General features: G+C 32.9%; 1 protein-coding gene and 1 long non-coding RNA gene across 2 annotated transcripts; one reads left to right on the top strand and one right to left on the bottom strand.

The window, feature by feature from the left end:
• Nucleotides 1-7128: 7128 nt before the first annotated feature.
• Nucleotides 7129-8925, bottom strand: LOC107483427 (uncharacterized). Its single transcript, XM_016104046.1, has 2 exons — nt 8470-8925; nt 7129-8412 (listed from the first exon to the last, which is right to left on the bottom strand). The coding sequence occupies exons 1-2, from the start codon at nt 8923-8925 to the stop codon at nt 7129-7131; spliced, it is 1740 nt and encodes a 579-aa protein (XP_015959532.1).
• Nucleotides 8926-15603: 6678 nt separating this feature from the next.
• LOC127746486 (uncharacterized) lies at nt 15604-16514 on the top strand. The gene is made up of 3 exons (XR_008008123.1): nt 15604-15870; nt 15962-16059; nt 16161-16514. It is a non-coding gene; the product is annotated as an uncharacterized LOC127746486 (long non-coding RNA).
• Nucleotides 16515-24292: the final 7778 nt, after the last annotated feature.

The following is a 24292-nucleotide window of genomic DNA, read 5'->3' on the forward strand; positions in this document are numbered from 1 at the left end:
GTTTTATTAGAATGATGCATTAATTATTTAATAATTTTATTAATATACATTCAAAATTTCATTAATATAATACTTTTTAAGATATTGTGTCAGGTCAACACATATTATAATATTAATAATAAAAAAATTTTTAAAACTCCAAAAAATACAAGAATATTGTAACATATCCATCCTGCTAAACCGCCTGACCGGCGGAGTTTTTTATTTTTCTAATATTTTAAACTAATATAATGCTACACAAATCTCCAAAATATTGCATCGTCTAATGGAACATGAACCTTCAGCGCATAAACAATAAAGTGTCTGCTAATATTATTCTCTATTTGGTTTACTTCCCGACAAGTAATTAAGGCACATAACTTTATGTTCAATGTTCAATCAAGATAAAAGTAAAAAAAAAAATGTAAAGTAATATATTTTTTGTCTTTAAATTTTTAAAATAATTTTAAAAATATTATTAATTTTTAATTTAATTTAATTTTATATTTAAGTATAAAATAAATTTTATTTTTATTTTTATTGTTAATTTTTAAAAATTAACATTAAATAATTCTTTTTATTAGTTTTATCCTTCTTTTATAATTATCATCATCTTATCTATAGTTATATCTTAAAACTCAATCTTTGAATGCTGATGTAGCTTGCTCTTCTTCATTTTTGAATTCTTTTAATATTTTCTTTTGGCTGATTTTTTTAATTTTTTTATTTATTGTACATATTTTTAATTCATGTGTTACTTGACTGTTGATATTTTGAATTGAATCACTTTTGTTCATCTTATTCTACTATTTGAATTTACTATATTTCTTTTCTTTTAATATTTAAAAAAAATATTAGTATATTGTCAATGCATGTTGATCTTGCCTGCGAAATAGATCGGTTGTTTACCGAGCTATCACCTCAAAGGCTTGAACACCTGATCCTTAAGTCTGAGCTTTCTTCCTTGTGAAGGGATGTGAAAAGACGAGCAACGGAAAAAAGGGGGGAGTGTACTTGCAAAAGCACTCCGAAATTTAAGTCAGTATATTGTATTCTCTGAAAAACTTAACTTGGTAGAATATCTTACCTTGCTTTATATGGTGAGCTCCTCGTTTGTTACGTTTTTGACATTAATCGTCAGTTTCGAAATGATTGATATTGTAACTGACTAATGTGCCGTTTTAATCGTCGGTTATGGTAGGAATATAATTATGACCGAGTTATGGCTTATGAAAAGCCGAGCTTATAACGGATGACAGTTACAGCTCTTAGTGATAACAGCCATAATACCGAGTTATAGCTCGCATTTAAAGGCGACCATATCATAGCCCCCAAGCTTGACCTGAGGAGAGAATTTTTAATGAAGCAGGTTGAGCTTATTTGACTCGGTCAGACAAGTTATTGAGTGAGCCCCCAGTTCAACTTACTTCATTAAAAAATTGGTTGGTTTTGTGTGACATGGGGAGTCACGTTTTCCCTTTTCACTGAGGAGAGAGGGACATTTATTGCATTTAAAGTTTTGGTCTGTTTCCAATGTTACCTGCGTCGTTTGACGTGACCAAAGAGCAATTAGATCATTTTGAAGTTTTGATTTGTGGTGTTACTCTTATTTCCTTGTTTAATGCTCCATTGGTTGCTTGGTTTCATTTGCTGTTTGGTTTTTCTATTCTTTGGGAGTAGAATGAGTAAGAGAGGTATGTATGTTTTATCTTTCTGCTTCTAATTTTTCTTCTTCTTTTTTCCTCATTTCTGTGTCGCTGTCTGCTCTGTTCGTAATGGGTTTTGAAAAAGAGAAGAAGGATGAGATTGACTGGTCGTATGAGTGGTTTGTGGGGAGAGTGGTGAGGGTAGGTTCTGGTTTGCAGGTTGAGTTGTTACCGTGTAGTGTAGATGATAGGGTTTATCATCGAGGGCAGGGGTTTGAGTTTTTCTAGATGCACAGCTATGTGCTAGAGGAACTGAGCGTGAAGTTGCCATTTACTGACTTTGAGTGTCAGGTATTGAAGCAGTTGAATTGTGCTCCATCTCAGCTTCACCCAAATGGTTGGGCTTTCCTTCGTTCATTTGAGATTTTGATGGAATACCTGAAAGAGACGCCATCAGTGGATTTGTTCTTTTCTTTATTTCAAGAAATGGGGTATGGAAAGGGGGTTGGATTAATTTTAACAGCACCCCTGGATTTGATATTTTCAGGTTGTATAAATCTTCCTTCAAGGATTTCAATGAGATGTATCTTAAGGTTAGGAATTTGGAAAAGGATTTTCCCTTTTATATGGATGAATATTTGGCGAAGAGGTTTCCTTTGTGGTGGTGCTCGGAGCCTCAGAACATACTCGGTCTTGAGGTTATACCTCCGAGGAATGTCTGTTTGATTGAATTTTTGGTTGAAAATATTGATCATAAGGATTTGATTTCTATGTATGAGTTACTAAAGTGGGAAGAAGATAAAAAGTCGGTGGTAGAGTATCTGGGTGAGTTTAGGGTTTTGTTTTGGTTATTTATCATTTTCGTAAATGTTTTTGATATGCTGTGTTTGGTTTTTGTAGGTGGTAAATATCCAGGTGTTTCAGTTGCATCACTTAGGTCTCGTTTCAAGAATAAAAATTTAGAGAAAGAAATTTCTCCGTCGAACCGAGAGAAAGTTGCTGTGGCTGGAGAAGTTAGCCAGCCTCCTTGTAGGCGTACGAAGGTAATTCTGAAGAAGAGAAAATCCGACGTGGTGGAGTTGTCCGAGAAATCGAGTGGGAAGGATTTGGGGGTTCCGTTGGAAGAGATACAAGCTTTTATGGGGAATCAAAAAAAACTTCATGAGGTTTCTGAGACGATCCCTATATGGCTGTGGTTGACGAGTATTGTCAATCTTCTGCCGACGTCTCTCTTGCGAATGAGGTCGGGGAACTTGTGATCGAGCAATACATGCAGGTATATTCTGAGTTTATTTGTTTATATGTTGTTGTAGTGAGAACTTTTATGTAGTTGGTATTTTTTTCCTAGGTTGTTGGTTTGCGCTTGGCTAGTCTTGGGTGTAGCCAAGAGTTGAAGCACAAAAAGACTTCAGTGAAAAAAGAAGATCTTTCTTTGGTAAAAGAAGAGCTAAGGAAAACAAGAGATGTTGTTGTTGAACTTGAGAATAAGTTGACTAATGCTGAGAAGTTGATGAAATAGACCAAGGAAAATTATGCTAAGGATGTCGAAGATTTGAAGAAAAAGGAAGGTGATTTGGTGAGAGTGGAATCTCGGTTGATTGAGGTTACTGCTCAGCTTAAGGAGATGGAAAAGAAGAAGAGTGATGAGATTCTAGATTCCTTTGTTGAGGGGTTTGAAAGGGCATGTTTACAGGTAAAGTTCTTGGCTCCAGATGTTGATCTGTCTGAGATGGATCCTGGAAAAATTGTTCATGATGGGAAAATGGTTGAAGATGATGGTGTTACCGAAGATGAGGCTGAGAATGTGTAGTTTGTATCTCTGATATTTTGTATATGTCCCAGTTTTGATGGATTTTATAGTTGTGTTGGATTATAGTATGTCAAACTTCGTTTATAAGTACTGTTATTAGCTATGCTAATATAGCTATTTTTATTGGAGGTGTGTCTTTTTCATTTATTGGACTTATTTTTATTTGTTTTAAATTTGGTTTGCTCTTTGATAGAGCTATTTTGGATTTCATATTATTGTGATGGTTAAACACAGTGTGTGCATGTTTAAATTTGCCTTTTTTTGATATTTGTTTGATAAAGGCGTTGGTATAGTTGTGTTGATGGTAGCATGTTTAATTGTGCTTGTGTTTGCCTGACCTTAGTTGATAGTTGTTTGATTGTTATATCCTCAAATTGAAAGGATAGGATTAGTATAGGTTAGATTGAAGTATTTGACGTGAATAGTTGAGATCGGTTATATCTGATGAAGATATAGTTGTAGAGATAGTAGTGATTGATGGAGATCGGTGATTTATTTATCCAATTTGTTCGGTAAAATCTGGTGAGTTCAACTCTGAATAGAAGTCGGCGTAATAAAAATATAAGTTCGAAAAGAGATTAAAAATTCTAAATGAAAGATAGAGTAAAGTAGAAAATATAGGATGTTAGATGTATTGATGGAACTTTGATTACAAAGGTGCAGGTAGACAAGCCTCGTTAAAACCTCTCCAAGCAAAATCCTTGTTGGGAAAAATCTTAGTAGTAGGAAAAAGAGTACAAGCCTGTCCCCGACTTTTAACTATAAAGTTTCTTTAGAGAGGAAATATTCCAAGTATTAGGTAGGACTGTACCATTTAGTGATTCTAATCTATATGCTCCGTTGTCGAGGACTTGTGTTACTCGGTATGGGCCGTCCCAATTTGCGGCGAGCTTTCCATGGGAGGGTGGTTTTCGTGCCACCTCTGTTTTCCGAAGTACTAAGTCACCCTCTGTGAATGATCAGCTTTTGACAGATTTGTTGTGTCCTTGGGCTATTACTTGTTGTGCTGCAAGTTGGCGGAGTGTAGCTAAGTCTCTTATTTCTTCAATAACATCTAGGTCGACTCGCCGAGTTTCATCTTTGTGGTGGAGTTGAGTTCTGATTGACCTTTGCGAGACTTATAGTGGTATCATAGCTTTGGAGCCGTATACCAATCGGAACGGTGTTTCCTTGGTTGAAGATTGTGGTGTTGTGTTGTATCCCCAAAGGACTTCAGGTATTAGCTCGGCCTAGATGCCTTTAGCGTCATCTAGTTTCTTTTTGAGTGCATGTAATATGACCTTGTTTGCTGCTTCTGCGAGTCTGTTTGTTTGAGGATGCTTGACGGAAGCAAAGTGCTGTCTGATTTTGAGGCCCTGCAAAAAAGCTTGAAACTTTTGATCGGCAAACTGGCGACCATTGTCAGTGACAATATGTTAAGGAATGCCAAAACGGCAAATAATGTTTTTCCAAATGAAATATATAATTTGTTGGGATGTAATTTTAGCCAAAGGTTGGGCTTAAACCCATTTGGAGAAATAGTCAATTGCGACGATTAGGAACTTTACCTGACCCAGTGTTGTAGGGAATGGTCCGAGTATATCGAGGCCCCATTTGTTGAAAGGCTAGGTGACATCGGAAAGATGCATATTCTTGGCCGGAATATGTATGATGGAGGCGTGATTTTGACAATTGTCACACATTTGAACCTTGCTTTTGCTATCATGCTTTAACGTCGGCTAGAAGAAACCTGCGCGGTGTATTTTGGAAGCAAGGCTCCGAGCTCCTGTATGTGTTCCGCATATTCCCTCATGTGCTTCGGACAATGCTATCTCGGCGTCTACTTTGTTAAGGCATTTGAGCAATGGCCGTGTATATCCTCGTCGATACAAAGTTTCGTTAAGCAATGTGAAAAAGGTTGCTTGTCATCGGAATCTTTTTGCATTGTCAATTCCTACTGGTATATGGCCGGTTTGTAAATATTCGATGAAATCATCTCGCCAATCATTTTCCTGTGTAACACTTAGTACATCTGTTAGAGTAACGCTGGGAGATGTTATAGTAGATTGATGTAGTGTAGATAAATCTGGCTGGAAACTTCCAAGTTTGGATAAAATATCGGCCCTTTGGTTTTGTTCCCGTGGGATGTGTTTTATTTCGAATTTTGAAAACTTTGAAATATGATCTTTAACTAAAAGTTGATATTGAGATAGAAGAGGATCTTTTACTTGGAAAAAGGTTATTTACCTACTGAACAACCAATAAGCAGTCACAGTATACCTCTATAGCAGATATGTGTAGGTCTAAACATAGTCAGAGTCCTGCAACGAGGGCTTCATATTCGGATTGATTGTTGCTTGCTTTAAAAGACAAGTGTAAAGAGTGCTCGAGGATAGAGCCATCATCGGCCTCCAGACGTATTCCAGCTCCGCAACCTTCTTTGTTGGAGGAGCCGTCTATATATAATTTCCATTGTTTGGTGTGGTCCTCCTCCGAGGGTATTGTAAGTTCTGCAATAAAGTTGGCTAAGAACTGCGATTTAATTAGCCCTCTTGATTGGTATCTGATGTCGAACTCCAACAATTCTATTGACCATTTGATTAGTCTTCCTGCGATGTCTGGCTTGTGTAAGACTTGTCGTAGTAGATGATCTGTTCTAACATTGATGACATGGCTGTGAAAATAAGGTCTGAGTCTTCTTGCCGAGAATACTAGTGCCAAGGCGAGTTTTTCTATTCCCGGATAATTAATCTTGGCGTGTTGAAGTGTTTTACTGACGAAGTATATTGGAAATTGAATTTTGCCCCGTTCTGCAACAAGAGTGGAGCTTATCACCCAGTCAGTAACCGATAAATATATGAATAAATCTTCCCCTTTAAGGGGCTTTTGTAGGACCGGTGGTTGTGAGAGAGTTGTTTTTAATGTGGTAAAAGCTCTTTCATAATCGTCGGTCCATTGAAACTTATTTTTCTTTTTTATTGTTTGGAAAAAAGGAATTGACTTTGAAGCTAAACATGGAACAAATCTAGATAGTGCAGCAAGTCTTCCTGTTAGTCGTTGTACTTCTTTTACCATTTTTGGGCTTGCCATATCCAGAACTGCTCGGCATTTCTCCGGATTTGCCTCAATGCCCCTGCTTGTTAACAAAAAACCAAAAAACTTACCACCTTGTACTGCAAAAGCGCACTTTTTCGGGTTTAGACGCATGTTGTATTTGCGTAGTTGGTAGAATATTTCTGTTAAGTCCATAATGTGGTTGTTGCCAACCTTTATTTTGGCGACCATGTCGTCGAAGTATACTTCTATATTTCGGCCGAGCTGTTTGGCGAAAACTTTTTCCATGAGACGTTGGTAAGTTGCTCCTACATTCTTTAGTCCAAATGGCATAACTTTATAGCAGTAATTACTGAAGTCAGTAATGAATGCCGTTTTACTTTGATCAGAAAGATGCATGAGAATTTGGTTATAGCCCGAGTAGGCATCCATAAAACTTAAGGTAGCGTAACCGGAAGCGTTATCTACCAATGTGTCTATGGATGGCAAGGGATAGGAATCTTTCGGGCATGATTTGTTTAAATCAGTGAAGTCGATGCACAAGCGTCATTTACTGTTTTGTTTTCTTACCATTATCACATTGGCTAGCCATGTAGTGAATTTGATTTCTGTAATGAAATTCGCATTGATCAGCTTTTGAGTTTCTTCTAATGATGCCCTTCATTTTTCATCCCCGAGTTTTCTTTTCTTTTGTTGCACAGGTCGTGCAGATGGGTTTATTGCTAGCTTATGACTGATGATGTGTGGATCGATGCCGGGCATATCAGAAGGTGTCCATGCGAACAGGTCGGCTTGTTGTTGTAGAAAGGTGGTGATGGCTTCCATTTCTTTCCCGTTGACTAATTTTCCTACAAAGGTGAATTTGTTAGGGTCATCAGTGAAATAAACTTTTTGCAAGTCATCAGATGGTGAAGGTCTTTCTCGGAAGTCGGCTCTTGGATCTAGGTCTGCCAGTGCTGAGTTGTTGTTGATGTTAATGTCGACATTGTTGATCTGATGTTGTGAATGATTTTGTAATTTCATGCTGATATTGTAGCATTGCCGTGCTTCCTTATGGTCTCCATGGATTGTCACGACATGATCGTCCTGCAGAGAAAACTTAACACACAGATGAAATGTAGATACAATGGCGCCGAACTTGTTTAAAAAAGGTCGGCCAAGTATAAGATTATATGGACTTAAGCAGTCTACTACTAAATATTGAATGTCGCATGTTTTTGAAAGAGGATGTTCACCTAGTGTGGTGTATAACCACACTGAGCCTATTATCGGAACTCGCTCACCCAAGAAACCGACTAGGTCTCCGCCTGTTGACTGCAGAATATTGTTGCTTAACTTCATTTTTTGAAATGTTGAGTAAACGAGAACGTCGGTGCTGCTTCCGAGATCCAGGAGGACCTTTTTTACCAACAAGTCTCCCAGTTGTAGGGTGATGACAACAGGGTCATCTAGGTTTTGTATATTAGAATTGAAGTCTGCATGTGTGAATGTGACTTGTGGGAGTGGGGTGTTGATCTCGGTTCCAACGCCTGGGCTGTCTACCAAGCATATTGCTCGGTACAATCTTTTCCTAGCTGAATTTGAATGTCCTCCGCTGGCGTATCCTCCTGAAATACAATTAATTATACCTCGGGGCCTTTCATAAGTGCTTGGTATTGCCTTTTCTTTGCCCCGGTGTGGTTGTTCGGGTAGGTCATTGGTTGTGGGACGTTTATGCATGTGTCCTCCAGTATATTTGTCGAGGTGGCCTTGCCGAGCTAGTCTTTCCAAGAGGTCTTTTGCCACCACATAGTCGTAGGTAGTGTGGCCGTGCTTTTGGTGGAATGCACAATACTTGGACTTATCCACGTTCTTAGCATCTTGATAGGTACCAGCCTTCCTTGGTGGTTTGATTAACTTCGAATTTAGGATTTCTTTGATGATATCCTCACGTTTGGTGTTGAACTATGTATAAGAATCAAACCGAAGAGTTAGTTTAAAATTTTTCTTACTGTTTGGCACCTTGTCGTCGTCTCTGAAATGTGTTTTGTCCGACTTCTGGGCTTGTCTTAGTTCTTCAATATCAATTTGACCTTTCGCCTTCTCGCAGAACTTGGCAAGAGTTTTTGGCTTAGCCAGAGCAATGGTTTCTTGGAATTTCCCGGGCCGGAGTCCACTTTTGATTGCGTGAAGATGGACTTCAGGGTGAAGGTTTGGTATGCTAATGGCAACCTTGGTGAAGCGAGTCATGTAATCCTTCAGACTTTCATTTTGTCCTTGTTTTATTGTATTCAGATAATCCGAATCGTGCAGGTAAATTGCAGATCCAACAAAGTGTTCTTCAAATAGCTTGGCCAGTTGTTGGAATATTGAAATGGAACCTGCAGGCAAAGTACACAACCAATCAAGTGCAGAACCATCTAAATAATTCAAAAAGTAACGGCATAAAACAATATCAGATGCACCGTTGACGATCATTATTGATCGGAATTTTTTGAGAAATTTCTTCGTATCTCCGAGCGCATCATAGGGTGTGAGGGTTAGTGGCAGGGTGAATCTTTTTTTGCAGCTTGAAGTTCATTACTTCTGGCGTGAAAGGTCCTATAAGTTCGTCAGGTTCCTCGTTTTCGTCTTCAAGCTGGGCTTCCTCAGCCTGATTGGTCTCCGAAACATGAGAGGGGTCGGAATGATGCTCATTGTTTTCTCCGAGCATGGTTCAGTTCAGCAATTTTAGCGGCCATTATTTGATTTTCATCTGCCATCCGCTGATTGGCTTGTTGTAGCTCGGATATCATTCGCATAAGTTCGAATGTGGAAGGAGGTGGTACGTCAGCCATGGGTGCGAGCGAAAACAATGGGACCAAAAGAAAGAATTTTATCTCTTCGGCCCCACGGTGGGTGCCAATTGATCTTGCCTGCGAAATAGATCGGTTGTTTGCCGAGCTATCACCTCAAAGGCTTGAACACTTGATCCTTGAATCCGAGCTTTCTTTCTTGTGAAGGGATGTGAAAAGACGAGCAACGGAAAAAGGGAGGAGTGTACCTGCAAAGGCCCTCCGAAACTTAAGTCAGTATATTGTATTCTCTGAAAAACTTAACTTGGTAGAATATCTTACCTTGCTTTATATGGTGAGCTCCTCGTCTGTTACGTTTTTGACATTAATCGTCAGTTTCAAAATGATTGATATTGTAACTGACTGATGTGCCGTTTTAATCGTCGGTTATGATAGAAATATAATTCTGACCGAGTTATGGCTTATGAAAAGCCGAGCTTATAACGGATGACAGTTACAGCTCTTAGTGATAACAGCCATAATGTCGAGTTATAGCTCGCTTTTAAAGGTGACCATATCACATGTATTGTTGACTGTGTTCATTTTCTTTGAAATACATAGAAAATTTTGGAGTGAACTACCAATCTGGCCCTTATCCATTTTTTAGAATGACAACGAGATCTTTCACCATAAAAACAATCCACTTCAGACCTTGTCCTTTACTTTCGTGACCTAACGTGGTCTCTGTGGGTATTTTTCCGTCAACTCTAAATAGAAAATACTGACGTGTCAGGTTCAAAAATGGACAGGGGCCTAATTGTCTCTAAATTTAAATTGGTTAGGGGTTTATTTGTCCCTTTCTTTAAATGATATTTTTTAAAAAAATTTATTCATTATATTAATATTCAGAAATGGATAGGGGTATAATTGTCTCTAAATTTAAATTGGTTAGGGGTTTATTTGTCCTTATTATTCTTCAAACAATATTTTTTTAAATTATTTTTTATTCATTATATTGATATTCTTTTTTTAATAAATTATTGAATATATGGTATAATAAGTACAAACTAATTAATAAATTATTTAAATTTAAAAATATTATTTATTATCAAACTAAATAAATAATTTTTAAATATAATTTTTAAATATATAAATAATAAATATTAAAATACGGTTAATACATTAATAATAATAATCCTATGATATAATATTAGTATTATAATCTAGATCATTTTCACAATAAAATAAAAAAATAAACACATTATTTGATATATAATATTTTTTTGTATTTTTCTCTCTTTAAACTAAATTAATAATTCTATTTGATATCTTTGCACTAAAATACACCATGAGTAGGCTACTAATACCAAATAAAATAAAACATAATATATATATATTATGAAGATCATTTATAAACTCAACAAACTCAAAGCATTAATAATATTATTAATCTATCAATAATACATATTCTCATAAAGTACAGATCCATAAAGATTTATCAAGAATAATGTGAATTAACTAAAATTTTATGTATATTAAAATTTAATTAAATGTTACATATATTTTACTCAAAATATTATTCATAGATTAATAATATTATTGATGTTTTGAGTTTGCTGAGTTTATAAATGGTCTCTATAATATATATTATGTTTTATTTCATTTAGTATTAGACTATTAGTAGCCTACTCATAGTGTATTTTAGTGTCAAGATATCAAATAGAATTATTAATTTAGTTTAAAGAGATAAAAAAAATTAAATTTGTTATTACTCAAAAAAATTTTACTATGTATCAAATAATGTGTTCATTAGTTTTTATTTTATTGTGAAAATTATCATAGGATTATTATTATTAATGTATTAACCAAATTTTAATATTTATTATTTATATATATTTAAAAATTATATTTGAAAATTATTCATAATAAATGATATTTTTAAATTTGAATAATTTATTAATTAGTTTGTACTTATTATACCATATATTCAATACTTTATTAAAAAAAGAATATTAATATAATGAATAAAAATTTTAAAAAATATTACTTAAAGAATAGGGACAAATAAATCCCTAACTAATTTAAATTTAGAGACAATTAGACCCCCATCCATTTTTGAACCTGACACGTCAGCATTTTCCATTCAAAGTTGACGAAAAAACACCCACAGGGACTGCGTTGGGTCACGGAAGTAAAGGACAAGGATCGAAGTGGGTCATTTTTATGGTGAGGGGTCGCGTTGTCATTCTGAGAAATGGACAGGGCCGGGTTGGTAGTTCACTCAAAATTTTGTGATAGCTGGAGGTTCCAAGGTCTCTGCTATCTCTGGTCATATGTAATAATTTTTAAATACCTAATTAAAATCTTAGATGTTAGTTTAGCTGAATAAAATACAAACTAGGTCCACGAGTATATCTCCATTTTTTGGTATCTATTGCTTTTCTATGAAACTCAAAAATTGATCGTGGACTTACTGGTGGTGTGTGGTTGTCGCTGTCAGATTGTTGCCTTCTCTGAGTGTCATCTATGTCCAAAAACTCCATCTTTTTTGTATCTTCATCTTACTTCTTGGGCTAAGCAACTCTTTTATGTTGTTCAGTCACCTGATTTTTGGTTGTCTAATCTGTTGTGGGTTTTACTGGTGGTGTGTGGTTGTCGTTGGCTGATTGTTGCCTTGGCTATGTCTCTTCTACATCCGAAGATTCCTTCTTCTCTACATTTTCATCTTACTTGTTGGCCCAAACATCTCTTTTATGCTCTTTAGTTGCAATATTTTTGGTGTTGTAATCTGTCGCGGGTTTTACTGGTGGTGAGTGGTTGTCGCTGCCGGATTGTTGTCTTCACTCTGTTTCTTCTATGTCCAAAGACTCCATCTTCTCTGAATCTTCATTTACTTCTTGGGCCAAGCATCTCTTTTATGCTCTTTTTTTTGCCAAAGATAGGAAGACTTGAACCCGCGATCTCTTAGATGAGTATGGGGAGACTATGTCATTTGAGCTATAACTCATTGGCTTCTTTTATGCTCTTTAGTTGCCTGATTTTTGGTTGTCTAATTTGTCCTTATTGGTATGTTATATTTTTTCTGCTATCATCATTATGTCGGGGGTGTTACCTTTCATTATATTCGTTTTTTAATTTTTTTCCTGGATCATTTTGGATGCATTAATTTCTGTTAGTTAGTCATTCATTTCTTGATCTTTGTTTTGGATTCTTTAGTGTCGATTCGGATGATTTTCTAACTGATCTGATGGATGTTAGATCTGAATATGCCAAAGCTTATTGATTCTGTTGTAATATATTGGTCTTAGCGCAAATTGCTTCCTTGCATTTGGTATTTGGATTTGGATGTGATTTTAAAAAAAAATGACATTTTCTTTTGAAATAGGTAACAATATATCTAATAAATCTCATTTATTATGGTTTATGAAAATATAGTTCCCAATTCTTTCTCCATACTTGCTTCCAAACCCTTTCGTAACCTAAAATCAAATTCATCAATTAATCAGATTCAAAATTGATTTGCTGGTGTTGCTAGTGGTATTTGGACGGTTGGTTTCATATCTTGGTTTCTTTCGTGTGTAATTGGCCCATGTTTTTATCCTCCTCAGCCTTTCCTGGTCCCTGTATTGTTTGTGATTTGTCTCTGTTCTTTGTCATCCTTGTTTGTGCATTCTTATTCTCATCACAACTATTTGTTGTTTCATTTTCTTGCCTATTTTTCTGCTATGCTGTCACCGTCTTGCTCAAATTTTCAGGTAGGCTTCATGTTGTTTTTTTTTTCTTTTGATTTTATTTTTCAGTCAATAATTGAATATTGGCACTTTGAATTTAATCACATTTTCCTTCTTCATTTTTTTTAATGCGTTGTCTTTCTATTTATTCATTGTGCTTCCTGGGTGAATGAGTTTGTGCTATATATTTCTACTCTTCTTGATCTCTATCTGTTAGTGTTTGAAATATGTAGGAAATAATGTGATGGGTTAGAATTCTGGGTTATCTGCTGTCTCTAGTCATGTTTGGTGATTTTCAGATAGCTAAATATAATTTTCAAATATTTAATAAAAAAATTTTCTTTTCTTTCGTTATTTTTGTTTCCTAATTTTATTTCTGGATCATTCTGTCTGTGTTAGTTTCTATTATTAAGCCATTCGTTTCTTTATCTTTGTTTTGGGTTATTTCATGTCAATTCAGATAATGTTATAACCGATCTGATGGAGGTTGGATCTGAAGAGTGCAGACCTTATTGATTCTGTTGATTTGTTAATAAGATATTGATTATCGTAACTGGATTTAATTTTATGATAATGATTTTTTTTACGTTTACTCTCGCTTTGAAAATATTAATTTCATGTTATATGTTATGTTTTTTTAATAACAATTACTGTTAGATTTTTGTTATGACCTCTAAATTTGCAAATGGCAATCTATACACAAATATATTAGAACTGTTATCGACAAATACTTTCCCATTCTTTCATTTTTACATTAAATTTGTTCGAGCAAAGCTGTTCTGCGAAATGTTATCTCTAAACAATGGCAAAGTAACTTTTATCACCAAAAGCCTACCAAAGTTACTCCCATCCTTGTCTCTAATTGTTCTCAACCTCGATATTGTGAGTTGTTGATTACGGTCTTGGAGAATTGCAAACGAATCCAACTCCGTGGGTAGATTTATTTCTTATCCACTCCAGCTATCGGTCGAAATCTTTGTCCCACATGTAAACCGGAAGACAAAGTCCAATTTTTTATTTAACTATTAATTGTATTTAAGGGTAAAGAATGTTTTTTTTCCTTAACATTAGTTATTTTTTTCAAAAATATTCGAAAGTTTAATTGGTACACGTGGACATACATGTTCCTATAGATCATGCGTCCCTGAATCCTCTAATATCTAATTCAGCAATGTAATCATTTGGTTATCCTACATTACTAGAAAACTATTTATTACAGATGGATATTTTCGACAGATTTTATCCCCCAAAAATACAAACAGATTTTGCGAAGAAATTTCTGTCAGAAACGAAGGAAAATGAATTAGCATAAATTACAAATGAAAAAGAAAATTTGTCGATAATTATGTCGAAAATGTTAATTTTATTTCGTGGGAAATAGATACTGATAGAAAATCCATCTGTATTTAAATGAATAAAAATATTGTGTTTTGTTAAATTATTATAGACAGAAAATCTGTCTGTAATTTAAAATATTTCGTCGAAAAAATTGAGTTACAAACCTAGCATTGCCCCTACCCTATCGAGCTCCATTCGCACCACACAAATCAAACGAGCTTGTTCCTCTCTCCATCAACGAGCTACTTCTTCTCTTCGCCATTGCTGTTGCTGCTGCCGCCGCTGCCGCTCGCATCGCACGAGCCCTCTTTGCCGCCGCTCTCTTCGCGTTGCTCCCTTTGTCGCCATCGTTGCAGAGTCCTCTCCGCCGCTCTTGTTGCATCTGCTCCCTTCATTGCCGTCGTCGCAGAGCTCTCTCTACCGCCGCTCTAATCCGAACACTAATTTTGTGATTCCGTTGCTTGGAGGTTAGATTTTCAATCCACTAATTAACTGAAACTGAAGCCCTCTGTTTTTCTTCGCTTGGAGGTTAGATTTTCAATTTCATGCAATTAATTCTTTTTTTTTTCAATTTCACGGAATGGTGTGATATAATTCAGCAAGATATATGTTGTTTGTAATCTCTAACCGGTTCGTAATTCCTCTTTTCAATTTCATGGAATGGTGGCTATAGTTGTCTATAATAGAAATTTAATTCAGTTAGTACTAGTTTGGATTCATCAATTTCAATTTTCTGCTATCTCTTGTTTAGCGGTTAGTTCCTTCAGCATTTCGTTCATTGTATTGTTCTTGTTCTGCAATTTGATAATGGTGATTAATGATTCTGTTATGTTAATTTTTGCAGGAGCTTAATTTGGTGAGGGATAGGGTAAGCATTCATAATGAGTTCATCACTGCACTCTTAATTTCAGCCATGCTAATTGTTTTGTTAATTTTGATTCGATGCATTTCGTTTCAGATAAAAACATTGCAACATGAGATTTCATGCAGATCTGCTTTAATCAAAGCAAATGCCCTAAAAGCTAGTAGTAACGAAGATGGGGACACAGTAACTTTACAGCTATCATAGTGCATAGAAAGAGATCATTGTCATATTCCCCTCTGCAATGATACAAACCAATATATCTTCATGTGTCTCATGTTCTAACCTTTATTTTTCTTCTACCACATTAATGGATTGATGCCAATTTACAATTGAAAATTTGACCATATTTATTGTAGTCTTGTAGACCTCTTCTTTTAGTTTTAATTGAATGAAATTACCATAGCTAAAGAATAATCTAATTCAGGAGAACTCATTTGTCAACAACAATATGGATCAATTTATTGAATCATAAACAACAATATAAATTTTGTGGTTTTTAGCCTAGTAAGTGTATGCATTTGAGTTCTCTTTTATTAGCTTATTCCTTTTGGTGTTGGTATGCAATTACAATTTTCCCCTTCTTTTCTGCAGGTCTATTAATCAGATACATAGTAATCCTGTAATATTAAAGTTGATGCCTTCAGTTGTCATTATCATTTTTGCAACATGGGGTGTTGGTCCATTAGCATGTCAGATAAGGAAATTGCTTTTCCAAGTTACACTGTAATTATTCTATTCTTCATGTTTATATTAACTGATTCCGGGCTATTAGTACGCAAATTTAATTTGCTTACTTTATTTTGCAGAGGAGTGATAATAGTTGGAAGAAAAGTAAAACACATTATATAGTAACTTCTTACATTCGGCCATTACTTTTATGGACTGGAGCAATACTCTTTTGCAAGTTTCGTTGTTATGGCACATTAAAATTTATCAGAAGATGAATACTTTATATCTTTCTATATGCATCAACTATCTGCATAGTGAATGTTTATTTAATTTCAGAGCATTGGAACCAGTAATTCTACCTACAGAAACTAGACAGGTAATTAAGGAACAGCTTCTGCATTTTGTAAGATCATTGTCAACTGTTTTGACCTTTGCCTATTGTTTATCAAGGTATGCCGATTCACTTGCTTTTGTCATGATCTATTAACACTGCTGAACAATTTGATCACTATTCACTTAATAATGCACCTAATCACTTCCAGTTGAAATAACTTGTGCTTAACTGCTTATGCCCATTGGGGTTTTCTCTATTGGACTATTAAACTGTATGTTTTCCAACATATCATTATTGTCAGCTTGAGTTCCTTAATATGATTTTTTTTTCAAAATAATCTGTTTACTAAGTTTTGCTTTGATAAAACTAATTGTGCAATATGCAATGTGATTCAGCAAACGCAAAAATTCTTATCTGAGAGCACTGATCCAAGTGAGACGAGAAATATATGTATTCTTTGTGTTCTGTTAAGGATACTATCATGTTAGTCTTGTTTGAAGTTTGAAAATGGAAAAACTACCATCTAGTTTCCAATTATTACCTGTCAACTTCATAAATTTAATATACTTACTGTCGAAGCTTGGTTTCCCGTAGTTGGGGAATACGTTTTCCCTAGTATACCATGTTCTATTATATTTAGCATTTGGCATCCTTGCTCTCTCTCAGTTTGTTTTACACATTTATATATATTTAGGTATATTTATTGACAGAGTAGTCTTTCAGCAATAGATAAAAAACTACTCATTTATATATATTTAGTCTTATCTATTTTTATTCTGCTAGTCATTGGTTTTGCTTACTATTGAATGGTAGATAAATGGAATGACACAAGAGTAGTTTATTGAATTATGTCATCTTTTTTCTCCACAACTTACACCTTGAATGTGAGATTTCTTTTGTAAGTTGTTAAGCACAGTGAAATCCTTCTGTTTTATATATTTTTGAATGATATTTTGCTTGGAGATTTCAGAATCCAACATCTGTTTTGTTTTTGCTGAATTTTTCTCCTCTTTTAAAGATATAATTATTTTCTTCAAATTGTGTTTTTGTTGGAAATAAGTAGTATGACCACAATCTAATCAATCACGTGTCAAATAATTTGATATTGTTATTATATTAAAATGTTAATATAATAATCTCCTTGATTAAATTTAGTGATTTATCATTGTGATAGTGATCATAATATTGAGAGAAAATAATCTTCATTGGATGAAAATTAATAAATCTCATTTATTGAATTATATATATAGATGGTTCATATAGAGATATGACCATTGAACTGACTCACTTTGAGAATTCCTAATGATTATAATTACCGCATATTTGTCAAGAGGATATTCTCAAGATGAACATGGTAATAGAGTTTCCTTTTACCTGCGACTATCATAGTAATTAACAATGTATTTATTATACTTTGATTCTGGACACCTAATACCCTAGGGTGCTAGTTGAATAGATATTGAGTATGATTTAAATACTTGTAGAATTAATTATTAGTCAATAAAGAATCTGTCAATTCTCAATTGAATGAATGAAGAAATGAGTTTCTTAAGTCATTCACAGTTCATTATAATAATGGTAACAAGTTAGAGTTTGACAATTATACCATACTCTAAAGGTTAACCAAGAGCTGGAAAGATAGAAGGAATTATACTTTGTTTTTCTCGGGTTCTTAGTAAAAATATATTACTTCATACTATCGGGTCGTTAAGGAGTGTTGCTAGACACCAACCTTGATTAGTAAATTTAGTATGACTAATTTACTATCTGCTTAGAATTGAACCTATGGCATCACACACTAACAAGTGCTAAAATAGAATATTTTGTATTCTTTGCTAGCACCAAGAATATAATAATAATATGATAATTGAGAATATTAAATGAGATTTGAGAATAATTAGTTATTCTATTTCTAAATTTGAATTCTAAATTTGGATGAGATCCTAACTGATTCTGTTTCATAAGTTATGATATGATTCATAAATTTGAAAGATTCAAGTTTAAAATAATAAGATATGATTTTAAGTTGAATTGAGATTCAAATTTAAAATCAGTAACAAATCTCATACTATATATATATATACCAAGAGTAGAGGAAATAGAAAAAATAAAACACAAGAATTTTATTCCTTTACCTCTACACACATAAACGTATGTGAGCCTAATTTTTGAAGAAGAAATTCATGGTGTGCAAAGAGTTGCAAGAGGTTTCTCAATTTTGATCAGATGTCCATTGGTTAAGAAGTTGACAGCAAAGATTAGTCTTGGTGTGGATACGCATAGAATCTTCGTACAATCGAAAAATAAAGTTTTTACTAAAGCGTGCAAAGGTATTTAGATCTGATCTATATATTATTGGAATAAAGTTTAAGCACAAAATATATCTTTAAAATTACTTTCTTTTCTTCCACTGCGTGTTATGAACACATGGTAATCCTTCAGTTTTCACATGCAAGAATCTCCCTCATGATTCCTACAAGCTTCTAGCAGTTCCCTCACTAATAGGTGGTATTCTTGTAATTGGAGCAAACACTATTCATTATCATAGTCAGATAAGTGTATTACTTTAACATAATCATGCAATTATTTCTCAACTTCTGTCAATTAGAAAGATATGTTAATTGAATTTTCAATCTTCTATTTTAAACAATATCTGCAATAATATAATTATATAGGTCATTTTTGCAGTCAGCTTCATGTGCATTAGCCTTGAATAGCTATGTTGTTTCACTCAATAGTAGGTGGAGATATTTTTTCGTTTGTCTTTTAATTGTCGTTCAAGGTTTATGGCTATCTATCCATCATATCTTCAACACTGAGAGGTTTTAATTCTATTTTAGTCAGGAGATGCCAATATCAACTTTCAATGTGGAGCTTGATGTTGCCAATGCAACTTGGTTATCCATTAATATTTTAGATTATCCTATCTTTAAGTGTCAAGTATAATTTGTGACATCAGTTAATGAAGGAGATCTATATAATATTGGGATGGTGATCTTATTTTTTTAAGATATAATAAAAATACTTATTTTAAATTATAAGTTAATTATTTGTATTTTATTTTCTTATTTTTACGGTATTCACATTTCCTACTGAAAACTTGTAATTTAGTTCTCACCCCAAAATTTTTCACTCTTTCAATGACACAGGTTCGAAAACTCAGTATGAAGCTGCGGGCGAATAGTGGAAATTGTTTATGAGTTAAGTTGCTTTCATAGAGTCCCTTAACTCTTGTTGCTTAAGATTTTATTTTATACAGAGAGGTAGGTATTATATCTAAGTTTCATTTGATTTCTTGTGTATAACATTTATTATTATTAGTATTTATATGATTATTATTACTTGGAGATCTTTGATATATGGTTTTAATAAATAAAAACAAAATTTTTTGGAATTTTCTTAAAACTAGAATGCGATATCAACATAAAGGCTCAATATTAAGTAGTTATTATTAAAAAATATTACGTAATGTTCTTTCTAGTAAAAATACCATGACTTAAGTAAGGAATTTTATTGAAAGGGACGTTACATTATATCGTGCGGTATTATTTATTTTGCTTTATGTGAAAACTTTTAATTATAATATTCATATATTTTTATAGTATTGGATTCTTAGTTATTAAATTATTTATTTTATTCAAATTTATAATTTTTTTATCTTTTATTCATCAGAGCAAGTGACATAATGTGTTTTCATTAAGTTTTTATACTAATCTTTACATGATTTATTTATAACGGTAAAGCATATTTTTTTGTCCTTAAATTTTGTGAAATCTTTAAAAAAATGTCTGTAACTTCTATTTTATTTCAATGTATTGTTGAAGTTTTTAATTTTGTATCAAATGTACCTTGCTACCTAATTGTCAGAAAGTTTTGGACTAATATATACAACAATAATACATGATACCTATGTATGATTTGCTACTGTTTAAGGTTGTTCGATTCGCATCAAATATATCCTTAATAGCTAAATTTTAAAAAAATTTAGGACAAATCTAGCAATATTGCATGATTTTTGTGTCTAATTTCATTCTGTTTAAGGTTGTTCTCGTGAAATTATATCTAAATTCATACTAATTTTTTTTGATAAGTTAGTCGTCAATGATATATTTAATGCAAATCAAACACTTTAGGGACAGAATTGAAACGAAACAAAACTTAGCAATATTTTTAAAACTTTTAACTATCTAAAGGGACAAAAAATGCATTTTAACCTATTCTTAATTAAGTCATCCTTATTGTCTTCTATGTGTATATATTGAGTTCCTCTAATGGGTCAAATTAAAAAGTTGATACATGTTATACTTTAAACCCTATATTTAACTAACGGTAAACCACAAAAAATACACTCAAAAAATTTTGTCGCTGACGTTAATTCACTGAGATGTTATCGAGAAGAATTCCCTCAAATAGTTTAAAAATGCGGAAAAAATCTCCAATATTAAATATGTATTCTCAAAAAATATTTTGGAGATTTAATTTCGATGTAATTTTTTTCAAGCATGGTTAGAAAAAGTATATATTTTTAATATTTAAATTTTTTTATTTTTGTAACTACTCAACTTCTAGCACGTTATGATTGTACCAAAAATAAGGTGTTGCTGACCTGTTTTCCTTTATTATCTATTGAATATTAAGCCTTTACGACATAAACACGTTCCCAATTTTATTGGATGTAAGCTAGTAAATTTTATTTGTATTCATTAATAATTATTCAACAAAGACTTCCAACAAATAATAATCACATAATTACTAGTAATACGTTATAGTTAATCAATGAACAACATATACAAGTTTACCCCTCTGAAATAAAAGCTTCAACTAACACGGCGAGAGAAAAAAAGTTCTAGCAACACTGATCCAAACACAATTAAATTCACCAACTTTAAACATATTAATACACTCAATACAGTAAATATATTAATAACATAACAAACACTAATAGATAATAACATAAGAAGAAATTCAAGAAATAACAGATAATTATAACAAATATGAAAAAATATATGAATAATAAATAATTATTTTAATTATAAGTTAGGAAGTCAAAGTACAAATAATTCAGTATTCAAGATTATATTGCATTGTTATAATTATACGAAAGAAAATTATACATGACATAACTCAAAATACTTAAAATAAGAATTTTAAAGAAGAACCAATTCATGTCATAATTAACATAAATATCTATCAACCCTAAATATAATTCTAAGGCTTTCGAAAATATAATTTTAATTTTTCAATTTCACTCAAAATTTTATAAAAATTTCGACAAAATCTTCCCTAAAATTCGGATTTCTTTACCCTTCAAGGGTTCCATCCAAACTAACATATAAGGGTTGAAATTCTAATCCACCCACCAAATAAACCAATAAAATTTACGTAAAAAATTAAATAAAAAATTTTTCTCATAGACCATGATTTTTCAATCTAACAAAAACAAATGAAAACAAAACACAAATAATAATAATCAACAAGTAAGAATAAATCCTAAATTATTATATGATAACTAAGACACAAATCCTAAATTAACTTAATCCTAAATTTAAATGACAAAAACTGAACATGACCCTAAATCATAAATTATAATTATCCATTGTTTGTTCTGATATTCTGATATAACAATTAACACACACAAACATACAAACCAAGCATGATTTCTGAACTAACATTCTTAGACATCCTAATTCCTAAAAAGAATGTATAACACTCTAACTAACTCAGAATCATTCAACAGCCACAACCTTCACTAATCAAATTTCTAACACTAATAGAATAACAAACTAACAGGTAATACACTAACAATTAAAAAAATTCTGTTTCAAATTTTGAAATAGATGTCATGGAGATGGAGAGTGAGGATGTACCTGAACTGGAGCGGCAGCGAAGGGGATGGGTAGAGAGAGAAACGGAGAAGCGACGAGAGAGCGGGGCCGGGGCTGGAACAGCAGTAATGGGGGTTGGGTTGGGTAGAGAGAGAAACGGAGAAGAGGGTTTGAGAGAGAGTGGTGGTTTTCGAAATGAAGGAGGAGAGGGTTTGCGCACTCAATTTTAAAGATGATTACCATCAGATTCACTATCGGATAAATCGGACGGTAACCCATCATGTGTCACCAAAATGCAACGTTTAACTAAAATGTGTTAACGTCGGAACAATCCGATGGTAAATCTAACAAAAAAGTTCCCGCCTATTCTATACCTTTTTCCTCCAAATATTACCTACGAATTTACTATCGGATAAGTGAACCCGCCAGTAACAATTTGACGTAATGAATTTCACAACAAACCCTTCATAAGTCCATCTGACGATAACTTGCAATAATAAATCCGACGGTACTTAACGTTTTTTTTTTGTAGTGATAACTCTTTAAATTTTTAGAAAACAATCTTTTAAAAATTAATCCTAATTAACAAGCTACTTTTAAAATTTGCCAACTTGGAGCTAAATTTTATCTCATATATGTTAACATACTTTTTATTTGAAATTTTTTATGCACGGGTAATAGAAATAACAATTAAAATGAGAGTAATTATTCAAATCAGTTTTCAAAAAATTTAAAAGCAGACATTTTAGTCCTTGAAAAAAAATTAATACAGAGATCAATCTTTAAGATTGCGTTTGTTTTTTAGAACAGGACAAGACAAGATACTGAGAACAAGACATAAAGAACAGAGACACAAAATTTTGTGTTATTGTATTTTGTTTGGTGTTAAACTAGAATAAATTATGAAAATCCAATTTATTCTCATTTTTTTCATTCAAAAAATTTAAGACAAAAAATATAATAATGAAAAATATAATTATGAAAAATTAACAAGAATAATAAAAGAAAAAATGAAAAATAAGTTGTGTTTCTTGTTAGTGTCTCCGTGTCCTTCCTGTCAGGATGGACACAAAATACACTAATTCAGTGTTTTTGAACACAATGTCTCTGTTCATGTCTCCTCTGTCAAACACCATTTTGTACCTCTGTGTCCTGTCTCTGTAAACAAACGTAGCCTAAGGTTTTACTTCAGGAGACAAATCAGTCCTTAGTCTATTTTTTGGCAGAGTAATTACCCAAATCAGTCTCCAAAAATTTTAAAAGAGAATATTTTAATCGCCAAGAAAAATTAATACACAGATCAATCTCAATGTTTTTTGTCAAATAAAACAGTCCCTATCCATTTTACTTTTACTATATATCAACCTTTATTATTATTAGCTTAGTTTTGTGCATGTGAACGATGACACTAGTATATTGATGCATTTTTTCGTTAAAAAGAAAAAGTGAATAATGATGCTTTAAAATTCAAATTAAAATATATTTTTTTAAATTATAAATCAAAATAATTCTTTTGTTTTTTACCAAGTTAACATCATTGTCAAAAATTTTATATGCATTATTAACTTTTATGTATAAATCTTATATGTATTATTAACTTTTATGTATAGACAATATAAAGGAGATAAAATCAATTTAACTCCCTAAATTTGGTACTAAATTTATTAAATCCCATCTTGTATTCATATGTTTTTTTTTGTGACACATCTTATTTATATTTAGGACTGGCAATTCATATCTTACCCGTGAATATTCAACCTGATCCAACCTGATCCAACCCGTTTGGGTAGGATATACTACCCGGCGTACTGTCTGGGTATGTTTGCGGGTAAGGTAGGGTACGGGTTTAGGGTGTACCCTATTCTACCCAACCCGCACCTCATATATAACACATATTTTATAAAAATTAGGTATATAGTGAAGGAAGTGAGAGTTGAATCCAAAACATCTCTTATATAATGACTTACAATAAGTGAACAATCACTAAATTAGTTAGTTAATTTAGTAGTTTAAAGCATTAATTTTTTATTTTTTATGTTATTAATATGTATAAAATTCGAAATGATTGAATTTTATATTTATTTTAAAAAAATTTGATATTTCTGCAAGTAGGGTAGGGTTTAAATTTTAGGGTGCGGGTAGGGTTAGGGTTGAGAAATTCTCAATTCGCAGGTAGGATAGGATAGAGTTTTAATTAAATTTTCAACCTGTGAATAGAGTTAGAGTAGGGTCCAACCCCTACCCTACCCTACCCTACCCATTACCAGCCCTATTTATACTCATATTTTCTCGTTATCTTTTTCTCTCCA

Source organism: Arachis duranensis, chromosome 4, assembly GCF_000817695.3.
Source record: "Arachis duranensis cultivar V14167 chromosome 4, aradu.V14167.gnm2.J7QH, whole genome shotgun sequence".
In the NCBI taxonomy this organism is placed as follows: Eukaryota; Viridiplantae; Streptophyta; class Magnoliopsida; order Fabales; family Fabaceae; genus Arachis; species Arachis duranensis.